This window comes from Typopeltis vanoorti, chromosome 9 (assembly GCF_054136105.1).
Source record: "Typopeltis vanoorti isolate ZY-2024b chromosome 9, IOZ_Tvanoo_1.0, whole genome shotgun sequence".
NCBI lineage: Eukaryota > Metazoa > Arthropoda > Arachnida > Uropygi > Thelyphonidae > Typopeltis > Typopeltis vanoorti.
This window is the reverse complement of record NC_143557.1, coordinates 56,568,212-56,591,066: the sequence shown is the minus strand read 5'-3', so window position 1 is coordinate 56,591,066 and position 22,855 is coordinate 56,568,212. Positions and strand designations below refer to the sequence as shown.

General features: G+C 36.0%; 1 protein-coding gene across 3 annotated transcripts in view; it reads left to right on the top strand.

The window, feature by feature from the left end:
- LOC150103064 (protein kinase C, brain isozyme-like) overlaps positions 1–22,855 on the top strand; it is a 227,130-nt gene that overhangs the window by 149,916 nt on the left and 54,359 nt on the right. For all 3 annotated transcript variants that reach the window (XM_090398401.1, XM_090398402.1, XM_090398400.1), the window contains exon 5: positions 21,699–21,827. In XM_090398401.1, the coding sequence (XP_090254527.1) occupies positions 21,699–21,827 (129 nt within the window). The remainder of the gene's footprint in view (positions 1–21,698; positions 21,828–22,855) is intronic.

Below are 22,855 nucleotides of genomic sequence, written 5' to 3'. Positions count from 1 at the left end.
TCAAGAAAAAAAAATGAAAGTTTGACGTTAAGTCTAGCGATCGATTGTTTACACTCAAGCCCTAGACTTAACGGCAATCTAAAGAACACGTTGATTTCGGGTAAGGAAGCGTGTGCTGAAGTTGTTTACAAGAATGGAACGATGAGAACTTCATGGTAGACTTAAGAAGTTAGAGCTTACTCATGGGGAAAAAAAAGAGCATATCTAAAGATGCTAACAGTTAAGTTAGCATGTACTTGTTCTTATTATAGACCAGTAAATGAAGATTCATTTACTGGTCTATAATAAGATCGAATAGATGATATTCGAACAGAAATTCTACAAATATCAAGGTATAAAAGTTGTAGAATAACTACACGGCATAACTCGTATGCAATCTTGTATAGTTCGACCACCATTTCTAGATCCCTTCTTGGCTTTGTGCCAAGAATAGTCGATTCATGCTGAAGGGGAGAAAGAAATGTAGGATGTACGAATTGGTCGCCAACATGCGAAATCACGTGCTTTCTTGTCTGTCGCTGCACTAGTACTAGATTGATTTTTGTTCTCTTTTTGCATTATTTTTTTATTATTAATTTGTATGATGGATCCAATACAGTCAACAAGTTCTATTGTTACACGTTTCAGTAGCTCTTGCAAAAGAATATTGAATAATGTGCTGACATTCTGCGAAAAAGAATCGTCAGAAGGCCGTCTTCTTGTTCCCCTTTCTCAAGTCATAAAACGTGCAAGTGCAATTGCGGGCGTATCGGGGTCGACTGTTAAAAGAATTCGTAGGGAATCAAAAGGTGAAGGTAAGCCAAAATTTAAATCTCCTAAAAAAAAAAAAAAAAAAAAAAAAAAAAAAAACCACAGAGTAAAGAAAACCATCGAAACCGTAGCTTTGAATGATTTTGATATAGACGTTATAAGAAGAGCTATTCATGAATTTTACGTATTCGAGAAAAGAGTACCAACTGTTCCGAAATTGATTCCTGTGCTTAAAGAAAAAATTAATTTTCCTTGGAAAAGAGAAACTTTAAGGAAAATACTTCATGAAATCGGATTTTGTTTTAAAAAGTCCCAGAATAAAAGGAAACTTATCATGGAGCGAAGTGACATTGTTTTATGTAGAACGCAGTATTTGCACGTATTAACACTCTACGTACATTTTTCCACTGTTATACAAGCAAAATAGTTACACTTTAAAAACAGCAATGTTCGTAAAAGAAAAGCTAAATTTTCCGACCTGTAATAATAAACAAACTCAGTTTGTTTATTATTACATCCCAGAAGACAGACTGATTACCCTATTATCGGAATGGATTCTCCTTTTTCTGGCATGCGCAGTAGTTTCGAGGGACCTCAAATCGGTGGGCGAACTATAGCTTTATACTGGATTTCTTTAGCCGAACTGACTAACCGCTGTGACAAATTTGACACGACAATCAGCGATGAAAAGGACATTGAAAATAGGCTGAAACATTGCAAACATCAGCTGCATCCTATAGAAACAAGTAAAAAAAAAAAAAAAAAAAATCCAACTATTTAAACACAGATTTTAGTGAAGAACGCAAATTGAACATGGGAATAAATAACAGAATGGAAAACAGAACAAACTTGCTTTAACTAAATGTTCACATCGATTTTAGATTAGGGATCTGAAAGCTGTCTTAGAAAAGAAACATTTGTGAAAGACTGCGAACCCCTCGGATATGAAGAATTTGCCTTTAAACATTCAGGAACGTGTATGCAGAGCTATAATCTAAAGTGCTATGGTCACTTATGAACAGCTTAGGAGAGAAATATCACAAAACGGATTGAATTTCACTAGTTAGCATATTGAAAGGCAGGGGAAAAAAAAAAAAAAACCGAACCCTGTGTGGACTGAAAGAAGATACAAATACGTGATCTGATAATATTGGATTCTTGACAGATTAAAATGAGAAAAATTATTGATGGGAAATAAATAACACGAACTGAAACATAAGTATCCTGCATGCTCCTTGAGAGTAAAGATTGAGGAATTTGATGAATTGCTTTTTCCTCGCGTGCTTTGATAAATGGCATGGCCAGTAAATTTCCTCGCTTGTACCTCGTTTCCCAATTGTCAGCGTTTGGACAATATCACAAAAAAGGCGCTTCGGGGGCATGACTACGCATTTCTCAGAGCTGAGATAAGATGTGTTGACCGGTTAATTCCCCTCATCCATTCTTTGCTGCAACTATGAGAGTTCATCCCCTTCAGGCAAGCGACGTTATAAAAGGAATTGATGTTTTGGATATAAAGAACGTTTTTTGGAATAGTATTAAGAAGTCAGGAGAATATTGGCAGCTATTAACAATTCTGATTCAGAATGGACAGTTTTAACGAACCTCTTTAAAAGCAGCAAGTAGCAGAATAAATTCTACCGCGGCTATTGGTAAAACCCCGTATTTTTCTACGTATAGGATGGATATTTTATTTGGAAATCACCATCGCAATAATGTAAATATAACAAAGTACACAATAGGCAATTCAATATACTAACTCCAAACGTTTACATTTCATCAAAATTTGTCAAGCGGTTTAAGATACAAAAGACTTAATGCAGATAATCTGGGAATAAAACAGTTTGATCGCGTGCTTATTATGGCCTCGGTTACTTCCATTTTTACACCTAAATTATTTTATTTCATTTTTTTGTTTTTCAGCTTTTTTTTCGTTCATCCGGTCTTTTTTAATCCGCAGTTTTTTTTTTTTTCCTCCTGCACGAGCTTAATCTTTTATTGAGCCCAGTACCAGTCCAATACAATTGTCACTTCACAAATTACGTACTTTCTTTCTCCTCCTATTTATCGACTCGGAGTTAAGCTGTTCTTCTGTCGCTCTCTCTCTCTATTCTATTATTGATGTGTCCAGCAGGGACTGCGAAGAATAGAAACAAAAGCATAAAAAAATGTGAAGTCACTTTAATTTTCTTACTGCATTCGTTGCTGCTTCCTAATCTCCGAAAGTTTTTGTGATTTGTCTTCTCATGCAGCTCGAAGAGAAAAGTTGAAAGAAAAAACAAAACAAAAAAAAAACTTGGATGTATATACCGGAATATATTGATCGCGGACTTGAGTGAATTCAGTGTCGTGTTTGCAGTCTGTCTTGATTACCGTTGGTCGTATACGCTTCTCTCCAGGTCGATGGGTGGTTCGGAGAGTGGGCTGCGGTAGAATTCAGTTCTTTTCGTCGCTGCGAGAGATTTGCTGCACGAAATAAACTCCGTTTCAAGAAGGTATAAAAATAACGTGAAGAAATGTATTTTTTCTCTATCCGAAAATATTAATGTTAAAATACTAGAGTATTTCAAATGTTTTTAATGTAATTCCCTCCCCCAATCTATTTCCACTTGACCATCTTCCTTCTCCTCGAAACGCACAATTTATGAAGAAATCAGTTTCGCTGTTTTCAGAGTAATTCCGACACATGGGCCTCTTGACTGTATTGAAGATCTGTCGACTGTTTTTCTAGTTGGAGATGTCTGAAAACAGTTCGGAGACCACTCCGTTGAAACTGTTTCCTATCAATGCACTCTCGCATAGCGGTACGAAATTCACTAGACAACCCAAATAACTGCTACGTCCAACTAGCTAATGCAAAGATGCTATTTTTAGCCAAACGCAACTAAATGTCGTATTTACCTACATTAATCATCCGAACATCACTGTAAACATGAAATGCAATTAAATAGGGTTTATTTTTCGTGGTAAAAAATGTCTCGAATACTTCTGAGATCCACGAACCTGTTTACCATCGCAGCTGGCTCTATGATACAATGAACGTATTATAAACATAGTGAAATGGTGACAGTCGGATTTTACCGAGTATTATGGAGATCTGGATGATCCCAATCACATCATTGGAATGAATGTTAAAGGCACGACAAACTTCCTTGCATTGCTTTCTACGAGATTTAAGTGCAATAAGAGAACATGCAACCATATTTTATTTATAAATATATTAAATATTCAAATTATATTCTCTGTACTTCTGTTTACCTTGCAGTATTGCTTGCGTGTTTTAGAAAAGCCCATTCTCGTGCGACAATCTTTTTTTTCTTTTTTTCTGTTTTTATTGTTGCTACAGTAGACGAAGGAACATCAGTGCGTGCGCGTATGCTGCAAGGCAGATTAAAACTGTAAAACGTTCTTTTATTCATTCGTGCCACGCCTCGCGTGACACTCGGCATGCATGAGTCAAGTGTCAAACATGACTGTGTAGTAAATTGTAATTAAGAATAATACAAACACATGAGCTAATAAATAGCTAGACGATGTTGTTTATGTTCTAATAAAACAAACGTATTATTGAATTATATTTCGAACACTTCAGTTGAATATTGATCAAAAGAAAAAAAAAAAAAAACGTACGTCGTTAGTGTATAACGTCACTGAAGAAATATTTTAAAAGAACCAAGCTTTCATTTTTACAAAGTGATATACTGTTTTACACGACAATGAAAGTGCAGCACCAACTTTTTTTTTTTTTTTTTTCTTCGCACAGTGACTCCCGATGTGAATTCTTTGCACGTTAGATGGGGCTCTCTGATACGTCATAGGTCTTTGCGTGCAGGGACCACACCTTTGTCTGACATGGCGCAACACAACGGTTTTGCGGACTGCTTTTGTGGTCAAATTGGAAATTTTTCATTTATCGTTTGTTCAGTAGCGTGTCGCTTTATCGGAATGCAAATATATGTCAGTAAATAAGTGGTGTCATGGTTATAAAGTGACCGATAAGGCCATATGATACCCTGGTCAATAATTAGCCTATTTTTTTTTTATTTTTTATTTCTAAGCAAGATATTCGTTTAAGTTAATGTCACTCACGACATGTTGTTTGAAAACTATAGTGCGCTAGTACTGTGGATGAGACAAGACCTACTTAAGCCAGAAATCGTTGAGATCAAACAGATTTTATATCACTTTAGACGAAGGAAAATCTACTTCGTTAGAACGCTGAAATAATAATAACGATGAAATATAAATTTTACCAGGCTCTTTGCGTTAGCTCAAATAGAACTTCGGTACTTGTAATGACACAAGTACAATACCCAAACACACGCAAGCTAACTAAAAATCTACGGAAGCAGTCGTGAGATTCTCTTCTTGTGAGGAAAGTCTGGGCAAACGGGACGGCTTTGTGAAATCTGTGCGCACGTGTTCCCCAAACTATTGGTCGGTGGTGTTAATAGTATTCTATCTGTCGATGTGTGTTCGTGAGCCGATTTTTCCTGTTATGATGGACGCAAAAACCGAGCTACAGTGACTCGGTAAAATCAGTATCGAAATTTAAAACAAAACAAAACAAAAAACTGTTATATACGTGATTTTAGGATATCAAAGGTATATTCCTTGGCCGATTTTTTAGTCTACAGGACGCACACACTCTCTCTCTCTCTTTGCCGAACAATTACGCGACTCATGCTGCAGCGTTGGCGTGCTGTCATCCAAAAGAATCCTCCCCCCCCCTCCTCAGTTCATGACAAGCTGGTCCAAATACTTCGATCGTTGGGGATCGGAAGTGCATCGCGCGCCGTGTACAGGAATCATCTACCGATAAATGTCATTTGGTGTGATATTCTGGGACTACAAAAAATCGCGCATCACCTCGTTGTTCTTAAGTATAGACATAAGAAGACACCATGTTTGGAATGACTAATAACTCGTGCAGTGACACCACCACCAGCCCTAAGAAATCATGAAAAACAGAATGAGCCTTCATGAGTATTATTAACCTCTAAGCTATTCTGTTACTTAAACCAACCATTTTATCTTCTCGAAATGGACTATTTTTCCACTTTGTGTATATCCCCGAAGAAGCCGAAACGTATGTTGATAGAACGAAGCAATAATATCACTTCTCAATTAAATCGTGATTATTCCAGATGTCTGAGTCATTAACTAATATTAAACTTATCTGGTTTTTAAACAACTGTTTAAATGCTAGTATAAATGAATTCCGAACTTAAATACTAGCGTTTCATATAACATTCAAAATATATAACGAGAGCAATATCTGTAACTGGAATCTTCACGTCTCTTGTGGAAAATAAAATTAATCTAAATTGCTACCTTTGAAATTCACTTCTGCATTTTATGACCCAATTGGGAATTTTGTAATGGAGAATATGTACTTCAATTTGCTCCTTTACCGAACTAGTAATTTCAAATAAGTAGAAATAAAAGACCAAGTAAATATTTTCGGTCATGTACGCCATTAATAACTTGGAGTTTTATATTTCCTCATTATTGTATACGTAATAATGCAGAGGATTATAAACTGTGGTTAGGATTCTTCTAATTACCCTCATTTAGAATAACTGGTAGGAGAAGAATTGTTAACAACCATTCCAGCATACTTTTTTAGTGTTGATGACTAACAGCGAAGTTAGCGACATTATTCTAGTATAATTATATGATATATATATATATATATATATATATATATATTCAAATTTAATGTGTTTTGGCTTGCTTTATATTTCGTACTTTAGCATTCTTCTAACAATAGGCCTCATCACACACATTGTTACCAGGTTACCAATCAAGCTCAGTAGCGCCCTCTCAGTGGATTACTTCGACGTTACTGATATTAAAGCCAATCTTATTTATTTATACGACCGTTTTTTATTCTGTGTATTAGTGATTTATTTCACACCTTACTTCTCTTGAATAGAATGACGTTATTTCCAAATTCTTTGTTTTTAAATAATATATTTTACCATGCAGTTAAATCTTTTTATGCAAAACGTCAAGTCTGCCATTATTCCTGTGAGAATTGCTTGCATATGAGTAGTTTTATTTTGTCAAAGAAATAAATTTGAAATATACGCATTTCTTGTTTGTTGTTGGATTACTTAAAATTATTGTGCATTGAGATTGAAGTATTATATTTGATGGTTGGTTTTTCTTTTCAACACCTTCAGAATTGTTTCCGTCTTTTCGCTCTAACACAAAACATATTTTATTCATGCATGACACGTTCTAGATGAACGCATGAGCACCAAATTTAAATAACACCTTTTGAAAAAAAGACGATGAATTTAAATCCCATGCAATTCAAGTACTCAGCCAAAGTATGAATTGAGAATTTGTCTCAAAACGTGTGCGGAGTTGGCAATCTTAAATCCAAAGGTGTAAAAACATCCACAACAATTTTAAAGGTTATGGACTAACACCTTTGTTCGGTGTTTCTTTGAAGCATCTGGATTAGGTTGTAAGCAAAATGCACCAGAATGAAATGGAAATGATATCCAACAACCTACCAGTGCAACCATAGCTCCATATTTTATATGGAAAGAACATCTCTGCTGTCATCGCTTAAAATCGCTCTGAAGCACTTTTCGTGGAGGCAGTTTCTAAAAAAAAAAATTTTTTTCCCAAGCTGCCATTGAAATATATCCAAAAGCGGATCGTGAGATGGGAGAAGATGGGGTCAACAACCTCAATAAAAATCCATCGCTGTAATAGTTTTTCCGAGTGTTTGCATAGCACTACTATCTCAAAGGTTTTACGACTTTTCCTCTAGTTCGTTTATTTTTTTTCTTCACATCTATGGGGAATTTTTGATTGATAAGTTTTAACATATTCAAAAACTTTAAACCGGGAAACATCTTTGAATTCGGCTTTTGAATGTTTGCAATGCGGTCGTGTTCGGTATTCGCAGTTTAGGTGGTTTACGAAGAAAGTTGGAGGGTAAAAAATAACTCACCAGAGACTGCAGGTGTGAACACTAAAAATTCCTATGACGTTATGGAAAAAACAACAATATTCAGAGATAGTTTTTTAATTTCACAATAAACTTGTGTTGGCATTATTACCGTACTTACTTGAGCTTAGAGCCCGTTTAGGCTTATGTCACGTAGCTGATGTTCGACCTAATGTACCACATTTTTTTAACATTGCATTTTTAATATTTTTTAACCATCCACCAAAATAGTACGGTTAAAAATGCACCGGATAAATTTTTAAAGGTATTAAATACCAAATTTCGTTAACTGTTTTCTAAATAAAAAAATTGGGGAAAAAGGCTGAGTGAACATTTTAGTATGCATTTAAATTCCTGTTTTCCCAATACATCCATCCAATCTGGAGAGTTTAGTTTCGAAAACATTTTTGCGAATATTTTTCGCGTTCAAATGAACCATGTAAACGTGAAAATTTCCATTTCCACATGGAAATAGATTAAAATCTCCACTTGGCATCTTAAATTATGTTATATGCACATGCTTAAAAATAATTCCTATATTTTATGAAATTTTCTTGCTTTTTTTTTACGTATCCCCTTCTTACTTGACACCGAAAATAAGTAAGTTAGGCTTAATGGGTTTACCTGAATAACAATTAACATTTATTGATTCCAGTCGTATTCACGGTGATTTATTGGATTAGCCTCATTTCCCCCTTAATAGGATTTCTTCAACATTTGTTACCAATGGATTATAATGTTTCATAAAAAGATATTCTAACAGGGATTTAAATCTCAAAATCGCATGGAAATTTTTTTTTCTGTAAGTCAAAATGAGTTTCCTCCTTTCGTTCCATATCTTACTTTACCTCGAGATCAAATGCAGAATTGTGATCGATTCTTCCCTGTTGAGAAGGAGACCATTTTCCTTCTGAAGCATAAAAGAATTCTTTTAGGGGGTTCACGTCATTTTGGAAAACAGATCGAATTATTTTCCTTAAATAGTCTTCATTTTTCTGAGTTTTCCGTTTTCTCTTTTTATTCTTCATCAAATTGGACTACAAACGATGAATGAAATTTATTTGCCATCTCATCTCTTAGCCGTTCCCATTTTCATTGACCCATGGTATTCTTTCTCGCTACTTTTCCTTTTTATAAGAGTAAATATCTTCATGGCTTCACACGTGACTTTTTTGTTTTGTTTTGATTAATGCAGTTCAACATTGTTGTTTGTGTTGTCAGTCTTGGTGATGTTTTTTGTAATTCCCCAAAGCTCTTTGATGTACAGTATCACTTTTTTGTTTTATTTCACTTCCCATTTCCCAAGGGCCTTCAGACGCAGAATTCTTGACTATTCCATTTCCTCCCTGTCTCTCAAGAAATGCCAACGCCTGTGGTGTTAGTCGAAGACGTAAGTTGCTGATCTAATTGTTTTTCTCATCGTTTCTGTTGGTTATATTTTTAGTTGTTACGTAGTTTTTTCTGTCTATCAGAAAAGGGAAACTCGTAGTTATTACTTTTTCTTCTACAGAATTAAGCCAAGTACTGTAACGGCAAGTCACTGACTGATTGCAAGAATCATCAGGGACAAAGTTCGGCTTACTACTGGGATTCCAAATTTTAACTTGGACGTTATGAATCTATCCCTCTTATTCGACAACAAATATACTAGAGCCGAGTTTCTCAACTGGGGGGTTAGGCGGAACCCTAGTGTTTTCCGTGAGATGTCGCTAGGGGCTCCGAGCGATCATGAGTGAACAAAAATAATAAACAGGTCGTCTGGATATGTCCTCAGACACCTCTACAAGCCACGTTTGTTCAACTCTTTTTCAATCGAAGTTGAAATATAGTTGTTTTCTATAAGTTCCTTAAGGTCCAGTAACAATCTTCGCATGATTCTTATAAAAGTGGGTAAGGATTGAACAAAAAAAGGGAAAAGAACGTAAAAGGCAGATTGCGTCGTTCAGTCGATTTCGATAATTTGTCTTCGATTTGTGATATCTCAATAAGTAAATTTCCAAGGCAAATCGCCTCCTACCATATCAGAAATTTCGCCAACCTTCACTACACACGACATTGATGTTCTTTTACCTCTAGTATATGAGATCAATAAGAAAGGTTTTATATCTCTGAATGGGCTGAATTGCTGGGTCTGAGAACGCTGAAACAATTCTAGTTTTGCTAGATGAATATAAGTAGAGGGATCACATGTTTGTTCTCCACAGCGATTATCATACGAAGGTCGTTTGAAGAGTGTGCATGCGCGTACACTGTAGTTATTTCGTATAGGGGTTCTCCCCCTTTCCTCCCTTGTCTCTTAGGATAGGTTGTGCCCTCGTAATGAGGGATTAAGTATGCATTTTATGACTGTAGATCCGCGGGTGTGTTCATTGGGCTGGTTTGTCTGTTTTGAAGGACGAAAAACCGTTTCCGAGTGAAAAAACCTTTACCGGCAACTCACCTGTCGTCGAAAGAGACCGAATGAAGGTTCCTCATCTTATGGACGGGAATCGAACCCAGGTGTTTGTCCCAGCTTAAGCTATACCCAGTGAGCACGGAGGCTCTTCCACTGCTGTGATTTAATAGTTTAAATGTTCAAAACGCTCCATTTGATATTTTTGAGAAATAAGTTTCAAATGGAGGAAGAAATTGACTTTGCATATCAACATTGCAGTACAGTATACCTTAGTGCAGTGTTTCCCAACGTGGGACGTACGCCCGACGGTGGGGCAATTAGAAAATGATGTTGCATTCATCACCGATATACTCAAAAAATCACCATTGTCGGTGATAAATTATCAATGGTGCTATTCTGACTTTCCGAGAAAAAAAGCTGACATTACTAGTACAGCAGTCAACATAAATACTTGGCTGCGTAAGTGTGTTCAGGTTAGATCATAGCATCTGTCGCTTCTGAAAAGTAAACAGTGCTAATTTAACTTGAAGAAATGCAAAATATGAGTCGATTAGAACTTTATTTAACATAAAAGGTACAATGACACCGCTTTTGGTGACGAGACAGAAACGAAATACCCAAATTCAACTAGTTTTGCAAAAAACACTGTTGCCCTTCCCTTCGTCATATTTAGTTGAATGTGGCTTTAGTGCTGTAAATGACTTGCTACTGAAAAAAAGAAATCATCTGGATATTACAAATCATGGGGATTTGAGATTGAAAATGACTAAATTAGTACCTCAAATAAAAACTCTTTGCAGCAGACATCAAGCTCAAGGATCGAAATTAACTTGGATTTTATTTTCCCGAGTTCAGTTCGATTTATGTTTTATAATATACAAAGTGTAATATAAAATTTATATTAATTGAAGAAAGTCAAATTAAAAACAGTTTTACCTTTTTTATTTAAAGTACATATTTATATTATACTCTTTCAGAACTTGGCTGACTATTATGCTAGGGGGGGGGGGGGCATCAAAATCTTTGAGGCGTTCAGGTGGGTAATGATCCAAAAAAGATTGGGAAACACTCCCTTAGTGTTTACAAGTAATATTTCTGCTATTTTTTTTTCAATCGTTTTTCAAAGTATCGCTCCTTTTAAATGCGGTGTTTAGTTATCTTTTTCTCCCTGTTTCATTTTTATTATATATAAACGTGAATTGAATACTCATATTTATACAACATATTAGGGTTTCGTTTTTGTTAATAAAGGCGGGCCTCAACTTACGACGGGATTTCGTTACCACGATTCCACAGTAAGTCGGATATTATTACAAAATATTAGGATCTGTTAACAATCAACATGCGTGAATGTTAAAATGTTCTGTTTTGTTACATCTTTTACATATTCTATTCATGGTTTATAGTGAAATTAATGCGATGTCCAAATAACGTAATTCTGAATATTGTACTGTAATAAATAATGAAATAGAAGTGCGCACTTACTCATAAAATAATCAGATGGAAGCAAAAGTGATTCTTCAAAGCTTCTACTTTATTAATTAGGCAATTCATCATAAGAGACAATGGACACCAAGTAATCAATTATGGAAATGAAACAAGGCGTTCTGAGGATGGTTTGCCAGACGCATAAAGTGTGGAAGGTCTGTCATCTTCAGGTGATGAGGCAACAGCAGGAGCCGGCGTCTTTCTGCATTGCAACCAACTAGTCAGCACAAGTTTTTTTTTTTTTTTTTTTTTCCTTTACATCAATTTCTATGTAGCAAGCAATTTTAGCCTTGTATCATACTTCCACTTTCTATTTTCTCCATGTTTCAATCCATTACCTCAAACTGAACTGCCTTATTTCACATAGACAAATGCTTTTGTAAACGTCTTCAACTCAATTTTTCTTTTCTTTATCTTTTACCTTTTTTCCTCTTGTTCTGCAACTTTCTGTGCTTCTAGCTGTAAGGTCTTCGTTTAAGAACTCCTCCACAACTTCGAACAAATGTTCTTCATTGTCAACCTCCAGCTAAGCTATAGCTGGCAGCACTATCTTATCACCAATGTCTAGTACTGCTCTTTCTTTGTGAAATTTTATGAGTGTATATACACTGCTTGGAAAGAAGTCAAGAGACACCATAGTATGAGAAGAACAAACAGCCGTGGCACCCAACTTAAGATTTTAGACCTCCTTTCGCTAACACGACTGCAACAGTCCTATGGGGCATACTTTCCACAATCGCACGAAAGCGATGAATGGGAATTTTCGACCATTCTTCCTGTAGGCATGTAACGAGTTCCTGGACTGCTATGGGGTGGCCGTACCTTGACCTCACTCGATGCTACAGTTCATCCCACAGATGTTAAATAGGATTTAGATTAGGGTTCTGTGTAAGCCAGTGAAGTGTGGTGACGTTCATATCCACAAATCACGTAGTTATAACAGCAGGCCGTAAGACGCGGTGCATTTGTCTGTCTGAAAGAGACAATGTCCAGTTCCGTAAAACGGCACAAAGTCGGAAGCATTGCATTGTGCAGGATGTCCAGATATTAATCCGAATTAAATGTTCGTGGCACCTCAGAGGACAAACCAAGAAAACAGAACTATACCATCACACCCACAACTGTCCATCTGCTCGGTAGAGGGTGTAGCGTAATTTGTCGTTCCATCACACAGCTTTCCTAGCTTCCACGTGTCACTGTGCACCCTCTTTGTGCCGCTGAAGACGACGCAGCATGTTGGTTCGGGTTATGTGGGGCTTGCATATTGCGGTCCTACTATGGAAACCCATGTTGTGAGCTTCGGTTCTGAATGTTCTTCCTGTGCAGATTGGTGTTCCAATCGATGGCCGTCCGCATTCAACGTGTGTCGACCGACGAATGGACGCCTTTACATATTATCCTTCGTAGCGCCCTATGGTCACGTTTGGTGAGGGTTGTGGGTCGTCCGCCGCAAGTAGCACTTGCAATTGACTGCCTGCGCTTCCATCTCAGTATGGTGTCATTGATTGTTGACAGTTTTCAACAATTTGCTGAAAAGATAGGCCTGCATCATGGCTTCCTATCACAACGCCTCTTTCTAACTCCGTCAGTTACCTTCTAGTTGCCATTTCACCCAGATATAGTTGCATTGACTTGGAAGCATAATATTTCCTCTAATTTATACCGGCAACAAACACGTGACTCGTTACATAGCATAATACACCATGCCCATTGGGAATGTCCGTTGATTTCTCCCAAGCAGTGTGTGTGTATTTTAAACGTCAATATGCATCTCCTAGTTTCAAGCACAAAATTTTTTAAAATGATAACTTTTTTATTATTTTCAATCACAGTGAGCTCTGATTGCTCCAGTTTATGAAATGATGACAAGAAAAACAAAAGGCCAAGAAGACGTCATTTGAAAATAGATAGAATTTGAGGAAACGCAAATGAAATATCATTCATGCTAGTAAACTGCAGTTTCGAAAATATTGGGAATGTACGGGACAACAATCTTTTGACATAAACCATCTCGTCATGTAACTTTCATATGCGTGCGTTATTTACGGTCTTCTTCCTTCGGGGATAGGTTGAGTCTTCCGTGTTTTCACAACAACCTCCAGAGCCTTGATTTCTTGCGTGGTTGATGTTAACCTTTATTGACGTTATCCATTTAGTTCTTGGCCTTCCTTTTTTTTTTTTCCTTCTAATCTCGCATACAGAGCGAGGTTGGGTAGCCTTTTTTGGTGGCATTCTATCTACATGTCCTTACCATTGAAGTAGTCTTCTTTTGATCTTTTCTATTAACGATTCTTTGTAGTTTAGGTCTTGGCTTAGTTTCATTTGTTTTATTTTTCTGAGACATTTCATCTCGAAAGCTTCCAGTTTTCGTATCTCTATCTTCTTGAGTGTCTAAGTTTCTGAAGCATATAGCACAGTGGGTATTATAATTGCATTATATAATTTTATTTTTAGAGGTTTGGATATTTTATTTTTCCAGATTTTTCCTAGCTTATTAAATGATGACCATGCAGTCGATATTCTATGTTTAATAGTGGTCATGGTATCTAGGTGTTCTGTTATTACTGTTCCTAAATAGTTGAATTGTTTTACTTGTTCAATTGTTGATCCATTCAAGGAGAAGTTTACTTTTTCCTCGTTTTTTCCAATTATCCAATTTTTTGCAATTAGCTTTATTGTTTAGTTTGGTTATTAGGTTCACCATCTTTTCTTTTGTGTCCACAGACACTGCAATGTCATCTGCATTGTAAACCATTTAGGTTGACCCCCTTTTAGTCCTTCCAAGGCTTGGTTGACCATATCCTCTAGGTAGATGTTAAAAGGGTATGGAGAGATGGGACATCCTTGGGTTACTCTTTTACTGACGTTTATTTTATCTGCTGTTATATTATTAAATTTAATTATTGCTTCTGTGAGACAATACTATTTTTCTACTAAGTCTAGGGTATCTTCTTCGATTTGTTTCTGGTTTAATATTCTTAATAAGGTTACTCTGTTTATTGAGTCGAATGTCTGTTTAAAATCTATAAAACAGTAATAGATATTTTTATGTTCCCATCATAATCCTGCTAGTCTTTGTATTATATTTTACTCTGATTAATACTGACTTAATATTTAGTGTAATACTGAATTCTTTAAATATACTAAGTTAAAAATGCCCCCGAAATTTTTCAATGTTAGTTTCATAAGCAAATTTCGTTCATTTATTGATGTAGGTGGATGTCTGTCCACGTTTACTCATATTTTCAAAATAAAAACAGCAAGCTTCTTGTTTCAAGAGTTCATTTATTAAAGACAAATTTCGAGTAATGAACGGTGGCGAAATATTAATGCAAGTTTCTTATTTGGGAGCTGCACAAACCCGATCGATTAATGTTGGACCGGGAGAAGAATGAAGTTCCCTGCTGTGTTTTACATCGATATGTATCATCCAAGCAACCATCCAGAGAAATAAGACAATCGACTTCTCCGTCTGCTCACGCAATTGAAACATTCGGTAAAATCAATTTGAAACGACTTCACCTTAACGCAGACACCAAACTGGATGATAGAAAACCTACCAGTTGGAAAGAGCCGATAAAGAATGACGCAGCACTGCGACTCGTTGTTGTAAAATGCTTTGGAGAAGGCGATCATCAAACAATGTTTAACTCCTGAACATATGAATGAAAGGAACTCGGAAAAAAAAATGAAATGGATCGCAGTTAGCACACTGAGTGCTTATCTTTATAAGACTACGATAATGCCCAACATTTCCTTTTCTGAGAACGTTTTTATACAGCGGTGCAAATTCCGAGTTTCTCTAAAATTTGTACATCGTCTTGAAGACTTAAACCATTTCGGAGCGAAGGGAGAGACCATTCTTTTTGATTATTAAACGTTTAAAGACTTAGCTATCAATATGGATATCGTGTCACGAGTGAGCCCGCATTAATTACAAAAAATCTAATTAAACTCCAATTAAATACACTGGCGATGATAACATCTGGCTTGAAGGCAAACTATCCAAAAACGAAATACTTCAATGATTACAGAAGTACAGATAGAGTGAAAGAAATTAATGTGGATATCTTTTAATTGCAGAGATAGGAAGGAAGCCACCGGTGTTTGATGAAACTAGTAAATCAGATGAAGACGAAAAGTTCAAAGGTACACCAATATGATTAAAGAGATGCTGCCCACTCACAAATCAGCGAATCTCTAGGCGTCTTACCCGTTAATTTGTTCTCAATTCCTAAGCGCTAACGAACGCTTTATGTTTAAAGAAATAAATATAAAGGGAAAAAAGAAAGGAAATGGAGAAGCGATAGTTGATTTATACACAATCTAAATCATCATTAGTTCTTATAAGGACTGGCTTAAAAAGGCGAAGCAAGAATGCTTTTCATCTTCCCCGTTATCTGTAGAGGACAGTGTAGGGATAAGGTGTTATTGAGCTATTAAAGCTCTGATCATGGCAGGAGGGTAACAGCAATAGCCGAGCCTCAGAACTTCATCGGTTACGGCATTGCCATCCATTACCCTCCAAGGGTATTAATCACTGCATCTCACGGTCGATTCTCCTCCAGAATTTCACAATTAGGACTTCCAGGGTAACGAATGGAATGCTGTAGCCAATGAAGTTTTAACTGAGGATCGGCTATTGCCCATTACTCAGCCATGACTGGAGCTTTTAGCTCGATAACACTCCATCCACACAGATTCTCTTCATTCAGATGACGGGAAGTGAGCGTGATGTATTGCAACCTGCGGTTACTTTTTTCCTAGCACTGAGTTAGTCGATTTTTGTGGAAGTGGTTTCCCCCCCAATACTCTGCTTTTCTCCCAATGGACCTCCTATGCATTTTCAGTAGTAGTATTAATGGGTTGATAGGCAAAACAGTAATATTGTATAGGTTGGAGTTCCATACGGTTGCGCCTCAGATGGACTTTTGTGGTGGAAAGTCGCTAATAATAACAGAATGTGACGAATTAAAAAAAAAAACTGTTTCCATTGCATTAATAAGATGACTGCAGAAAGAATTATATTGTGCCACGGGAGCAAATCGTCGAAAATGAGATTCATGCTAATATCTATTCCGTTGTTTTTCCTTCGCTAGAAGTCCAGGTTTCCTTGTAGCGAGACTTCGCGTAGGATTATCGGTACTGTTCGCTAATACGAATGCTTCAAGAAGTTTCTGAATGATTTTTAAATGTACTCAGTCCTACTATCGTTACTTCTAAAAGAAGATGCTTCGATTATTCATTAAGATATGGTTCGATTACAAACAAGTTTGCATCGGTCTCTTATATAGTGCATATAAGAGACCATCACAGAACCTTAATGACCATCACAGAACACTTCTCTTTCAGAAATCTATAAGTAGGATCGTTTCCGACTTTCAAGATTTGAAATGATCGATTGCAGGAGTAGAAGTTTTAAACTTTGAACTGATGAAGTCTTTAGATGTATTCTGATGGTGCCGATCAATATTTCATGTGCTATTCTAATATTTGTAAGCATCAAAAGTAGTTTGTAATGGAGAAAGCGATGAAGTCTTCCTCTTAGCTTCTGTTGTAAGCTTAATATCTAATCAAAGATCAAATTGCGCTATTTCTGATCCATTGGGATCTTGCCTAATTCATCTGGTGTTGGACAGACACGCAATCAGTGAAAATGCGCTTTTTTTTTAAAATTCGCATCTCAATTCCATTCTTCAGTATTAAGCAGAAGAAAGAACTAGAACCATTTCAAGAGTCCATCTTTTTTGTGACCGACATCCTAAGATATGGATTTGGGGATCTCAATATTTAAATTTATCTTTTCTGCGAATGCACACATACGCGCGACATCTATAACTAACTCCACCTCCAATAAAAATCGTATTTTATTTTAATGGTTTGATTCGATGCCAAAAATTCTCCAATAAAAAATTATCGCTACCCATAAAAACGCAACTATTAATTTAATTAAAAATGTTTGACCGAAGGCGTCATCCCTGTCGATTCTCCTTTATTAATTAGCATCAACTTCTGTACGCCTATCCTACTAAACCTACCAATTGTTCTCTCTTTCCTCGTTCGTTCTATTTTTCTGAATAGTCCTTTCTCCTCAGCGTTTTTCAAGGAGCACAGAAAGTTATTTACGACTGTATATAAAGTTTTAATTGGTTGACATGGACTTAATGTGAGAAGCTCTTAAACAGTCTAGCAATGAGCGTTGTATGCGCGCCGAATGTCTAGTTTTTAAACCAGAGAAAAAGCGTAACGAATTCCAAATATCGTGAACTGCTGGTATTTTAATCTATTCCTTCTTACCCTTCCAAGTAGTGGAATGTATCGAAAACGGTAAAGGTGAAAGAGAACAGCGAGGAAGTATATTTTCAAGTACTAATCTGCTTGTACTGGGTTGCCTCAAAATTCTTTCCTTTGTTACACAGGCATATTTTGCCTTTTTTTTTTTTTTTTTTCGAATCTTCTGTCGAGGTGGTGATTAATGTTATTTGCAAGTTTCGTTCTCTGTCGAGCTGGTACGTACGCACTTATATTTTCAATATTCCATCCTAATTAGCACACTGTGAACACCTTCGGCACTTATCTTGCTCGTTGCTATAGCAACCGTGTTGCGTGGAATCTCTTTCAACGTTGCTTCGAATGATTCGGCGCACATAACCCGAAGCAAGTCATCTCGTAAGTCATGCAGAAAAGCAGACCAGACCCCCCCCCACCACACACACACACACACACACACACACACACACACACACACACTCGACTCCTAATTGATAGCGACCGATAATAACCGTTTGACTTGCATAATATGCATGTGGGATGGATGCGACAAATGATGGAATATTACGGGAGATTAGTTGAGCATAATAAGAACAAAGTGGGCGGTAGGAATCTTACGAAATCTACTGTATGAAATTATGTACAAATAAAAAAAAAAATCTAGTGTATGAAGTAGTATCGAACTATTTGGATATTCTGGTGTTGATTAGGTATAAATCCAATCCAAGTAGTCATTTCCAAATATTACGATATATAATAACATTTCATAAGAGTATTTAAAAAAAAAAAAAGCCCTAAGGCACAAAGTATTGCTAGAAACCAAAAACTTTTCCAGACATCATACCGCATATTTGCATAAAGCATATACTGTACATATATGCTCATGAGTCAGAACATGAGAATCACCTACTTATTAACGTGTTGGGCTTCCTTTGGCCGAGATAACCGCTTGCGCCTGTTTTGGCATAGACTCCATTAGTATTGTTTAGTTAGTGCACAGTATCTTAGGAAGCAGCTTCCTAAGATACTGTGCACTAACTAAACAAAATAACGTACTGGAAGTCACATACCGAGCAACGCATTGGGGATGATTATGTGTTCCACATGAATCCCCAAATGTTCGTGCGATTCACTTAGAAGAATTCAGCAGCCAGGGGAACAGACAGAATGATTTAAAGAAACTTGACCCTAGATGGTCTAAAGAAGCGTCTTAACTGGTCGTTATGATGAAATGGAATCCAGATTGGTTACTGGTGTATTTATGGCATAAAAATTAAGCAATTTATTTAAAGGAGAGAAGTTTGATCTTGTTTAAATGGGGAATATTGAAAGGTGAACGTAGCCGAAAAGAATTTATTCTGAGAAAGAATGTACGATCAAGTTTTATTATTTTATGTGAACTATTTCGCATATCACCATTTCAAAATCACCATCTACAAATCAGGCTTCGAGGAACTTTGAATGGGCAGTGTAGTGTGGGTTTATAATAGCTAAAGGGTTGTTGATTAGACAAAAGTCTTCGACTATCTGTCTTAACAATCTTTATCAAAAATAATTCATCCATAGATTATTTTTATTATTCAAACGTATGCCGGAACAGAATTCTAGCGATAATAATCCATCCAACGTTTCCTAAAATAAAATTAACTCGAGGAAATTATTTTTTTGTTAAACGCCATTAATCGCATTTGGATATACAAACCGAAATAAAATAACAGTAAATTTGATCTGTTAGGAAACCCGTTTAGAGAAGATAAACATAGATCCTTTAAAACATGTTTCCGAATTTCTAGCCAAGTTTTTTTTCCCCCTAGAAACTGTCAATTTTAAGAAGAAAAACTGAAATCGGAATTATTTCTAGAGATAAAAATGGATATGACAGGATGATCTAAGGAAGATGATAAAGTTTAACTGAGCAATCCGAATATATATATTTATTTAAACCGACATTCAGTTGACTGTCTTTTCACAGTAGAAACATACTGATTATGCCTAAGTTGAACCATCGAACCACTCAAAAAGTGTGTACAACATTACCGTTGTACACACTTTTTAATAATATTTGTTTATAATCTCGTTTTAGAATGAACAATTAGGTGGATCGTAGTTTATAAGTAGTGCTATTAATTTTTCTTTTCCGACACCTTTTTAAATAAATCACTTCCAACATTATAGGATATGTAATTTGTGAAAATCACGTGTTTTAAGTCGAAGCCATCGAAAAGTACTTTGGGTCTTCCCGAGTTCTGTTAAATTGTGAGAAGACGATTTTTATTAACAAAAAAAAAGAAAAAGAAAAAAACTAACGCATTTAAGAAGCTGTACTTTAACTTCAAGAAATTAAATGCATTTACTTAGATTATCTCTTTGTAAAGTGTGCCATTGATCCAGTTAAATAGCAGGTGCAGTAAGTATGGACTACAAAGCGAAGCAGTTAATGAGAATAGGTTTGATAACTGCCTGACAGATGGTTGAAGAATGGACAATTTCCAGTGCAAATGATAATTAGTAAGCAGTAAAAGATAGTTCATCTCGACTATTGGTATCTAATCGCTTCTTAGTTCCAAGTTGAAATGCTATTTAAAAAAAAAACAAAAAAAACTAGAAACTCATCAAAACAATCTTTTGTTATAAAGCGAAGGACATTCCTACGATCGATTCCACTGATCATTATCAAACTGGGCGCATGTTCATTTGAATTTCATCATTTTTAAGATTTTTTTTTCCTTTCTCTCTTCTTTTCTGTACCCAGTTAGCATATTTTATGCTTTCGATGCAATTCTCATTTTCCAAATGGCATCCAGGTGACGCGCGCGTTTGTTCTGCTGCAGAATGACTTCAATGTATGCCGTTCAATAAATGGGAAAAGTTGGTGAGTGCAGCTAACGAACCTGCCAATGGAAGTAATTTGTGCCGAAGTAATTAGACTGGAAAGGATGGCAAACATTCACCCACTACCCGTAGCAAGGGACACAGATTGGATCCTAAGGTAGTCTTGAATACAATTTTCTATCTCCGCCTAAATTTTAATATAAACACACGTTGCATGCTACAGTTTGTCTTTATTTTTCATTATTTAGTCAGCCAACGTATTTAATTTTTTTTCTTGACGCATGCGTACTTTGTTGTATTAATTTTGAAATCTCTTATCTAGCTTGGTTGCGATATTATCTCGGGATTTCAGAGTGGTTTACTCGCGTGTCGGCTGTAATAGCGTACTTGCTTTGCATAACAAATTTGACGTGAAAAGGTTAGCGTTGTCGATGTTACAGTTAAGATATTTGAAATTTAAGTTTTTACCGTCAGTTTTTTTTAACTAAATCCAGTAGGATTAAATACTGAAGCTACATGCCAATTATCTTTATGACAGTGATTTGAAATTGGGTTCTTCGATGAACACTTAGGACTTAACTTGATTTGAACTTTACCTACGAACAGTGTCGACAGGATTTGGATGGAAATCATAACTTAGTTTTGGTTTATGACCAGAGTTTCGGTTATAATGCTTTATAACGTTAACTATTTCACCAATAAAAGCCTCTTCCATCTGTGTGGAAGACGGGCTTCACCGTGGAACATTGGAAGTAATGGAAAGCGCCATACCACTAAACAACGAACTCGTTTATTTCGTTCTTGACGACGTAATGCAAGAATATCGTTTGTTATGAAATGGAATCATAACGATCACATGCGTCTTGACTGTCAAATAAACAAAAGTATGTTATGTAGAGAATACCACTAATTTTATTTTTTTATCAATAATTGAAATTATGTTTTAGTGAATTCGTCAGATTGTGCTGTATATATATTTTGTTTCTTGTTTAGCATGTGATATGAATGTTCACAAGAGGTGTCAAGTGAGTGTACCGAATTTGTGCGGGTGTGACCACACCGAACGGAGAGGACGTATTGAACTGAAGGTGATGGCTACTAGCAACAAACTGGCTTGCGAAGGTAAGGAAAATAGAAGTGATTTATTTAAATGAGAAACTGTCTAAAAAATTTCAAAATTTATTAGTTTCATGTTCTTGTGTGATAGGTCTTCTTCTGGTTACAAAGGTATTGAATAAATACAATAGCGCGTTCAGTTATGAGGAATACATTGTGATTTTTTTTTCAAAAAACACTTGAGATCATGGGTGGCCAACCTATGGCGCATGCGCCAAAAGTGGCGCATTGCATGATTAGAAGTGACGCTCTGAACTCCAGAGAAATTTTTTTTTTAATTTTCTGTACGATTTATATATATATATATATATATATAAACATACAATTAACCTACGACTGAATTCTGGAGTGCGCACTTATTATACTGGTTTGATCTTGAAGCAACAGGCACCGGCAACTACGGACATGTGTCACCAGTTACTCAGTGTACAGCTGACTCTCGTGTCATAACGTTCGATGAACTTCTGATTCGATGTGAGTGAACAATTCTGTGTTTTCGAACCTATATGTTTTTATTAACAGTTCTTTAAGTTTAAGATAAGATTTCTGTTTTCATTAAGGCTTGATAAAGTTCTGTAAATTTAAAAATATATATTTTTTTCATTTTGAACGCGGATGTCAAGTTCTTGCCCGCTCCCCTAATTTGCTGATTACTGAAACCTGCAATCATTCGGTGTATTCGTATGTGTGTGTGTGGTTTTATGTTTTTTTTTTACGCAATATCTTTCCTTTTTATTTACGTATAGTAGATTTATTCCTAAAAATTACTGATCATCAGCAAAGCTTTCGTAATGTTGATGTTTGGGTTGTGCGTGTGTGATTGCCAACTGCGACTGTTTTATGGCAGGAAGCGATCTCGTATTTCATTGGACATAATATATTACGAGAGAGAGACGAAAACACTCTATGAAAAAAAAAATATATAATATTTTTAAACTTAAAGAACTGCATTAGGCCTTCATGAAAACAGGAATCTTATCTTAAACTTGTAGAACTGTTTTTGAATGCTCATAATGTTTAAAACGATAAAATAA